We start from the raw sequence: 1,398 nt of genomic DNA, 5'->3' as shown, positions 1-1,398 counted from the left end.
GTCGTCGTCGTCGTCGTGGTGGTGGTGGTGGTGGTGTGTTCTTCTTCTTCTTCTTCTTGGAGAGATAGGGTATTTAAAAATGTATTTTCTTTCTGTGCATTATTTATACTCGGACACTTTGTTTAATTGTCATGTTACATTGTGTCTTTGTGTGTGTGTGTGTGTAATATATATTTTTTTGTGGGTGGTTGGCGGGTGCTCTGGTGTGGTTTGCTTCTTCTTTCCTATGAAACATCTATCGTCCTTATCTCCCCTTCTTCTTATTTATGTTTGTTACTCTCTTGTAACACCTCTAATCTTCTGGCGCTCACTCATATGACCTTATGCAGTTGTGAGTGCCGTAAAACCTCTGCTAAAACTAAAAAATATTTTTTTTTAAATTAATTTTTTTTCTCCTCTCTCCAAACACTCCTAATCGTCGACATGTATGTGACCTATTAAATTTGTGTTGCGAGTACCATACAATTCTAAATAAAATTGAACTTCATATTTTTTTAATCCACGCTCTTATGACGTACATTTATTTTCATTTTCATTTTTAGCCAGATCTGCCATCATGCATTTATTTCATAGGTTTATTTTGTACTATAATATGCTATCCTGCATTTATTCACAATTTTGTTTTTATGCACTGTCTGGAATTGTGCATTTGTTTATAGTTTCTTTTTTTTAACCCAATATTTTATCATTGATTTTTTAAATAATAATAATTTTTTAAAATCATCTGGTATCATGTATTTTTTAAATTTCATTTCATTTTTGTACTTTTCTTCGTCTTTCTAATTCTCTCTCTCTATCTACCCTCACAAAATTTCTCGCCATCCGCCACAGGACCGAGCAGGGAGGCGGACATCCTGGCAGAGATCTGCGACGGGGCGCCTGACGAGTACGAGAGTAGCGGGAGAGAGATGTTCGTGGTGTACCAACGGGGCGACGTGGAGGGCACGCGGTCCTTCACCCTGAAGTACTCTTCCAAAGAAGGTATTGGGTTTTTTTTTCGCTAGAGTTTTACTGCACTTACAACACAATAAGGTCTTATAACTGTCCCCGTCGTTTTATGCAAGAAAAATTCTGAAATTATGCAAAATGAGCCCAAAAATGTGAAATTATGCGATTCTGTTAATTTTAACAAAGAATGATAAAAGAAAATAATCAGAAATTATGCAAAAAATGATCAAATTTTGCTGAATTATGCGGGGTGCATAAAACCATAGGGACAGATATAAGTGCCGAAGATTAGTGGTGTTACCAGAGAGTAACAAGCACAAAAAAGAAGGAGGAGAGATAAAGACGCGAGATGTTTGATAGGAAAAAAGGGGCAAACCACACCAGAGCACCCGCCAACCACCCACAAAGATGGTATGCTGCACACTTTGCTGCCAACAAATAAGTAAAGAT

The 1,398-nt window shown here is 37.1% G+C and overlaps 1 protein-coding gene across 1 annotated transcript in view; it reads left to right on the top strand.

Moving 5' to 3' along the window:
* LOC101855683 overlaps positions 1-1,398 on the top strand; it is a gene marked incomplete in the record, with an annotated part of 17,495 nt that overhangs the window by 13,010 nt on the left and 3,087 nt on the right. Inside the window, 1 exon segment of the mRNA XM_005088813.3 lies at positions 832-981. Within this exon segment, the coding sequence (XP_005088870.2) occupies positions 832-981 (150 nt within the window).

Source organism: Aplysia californica, unplaced genomic scaffold, assembly GCF_000002075.1.
Source record: "Aplysia californica isolate F4 #8 unplaced genomic scaffold, AplCal3.0 scaffold00001, whole genome shotgun sequence".
NCBI classification, from domain to species: Eukaryota; Metazoa; Mollusca; class Gastropoda; order Aplysiida; family Aplysiidae; genus Aplysia; species Aplysia californica.
The sequence above is the reverse complement of the archived record's forward strand: the minus strand, read 5'-3'. Positions and strand labels throughout refer to the sequence as shown.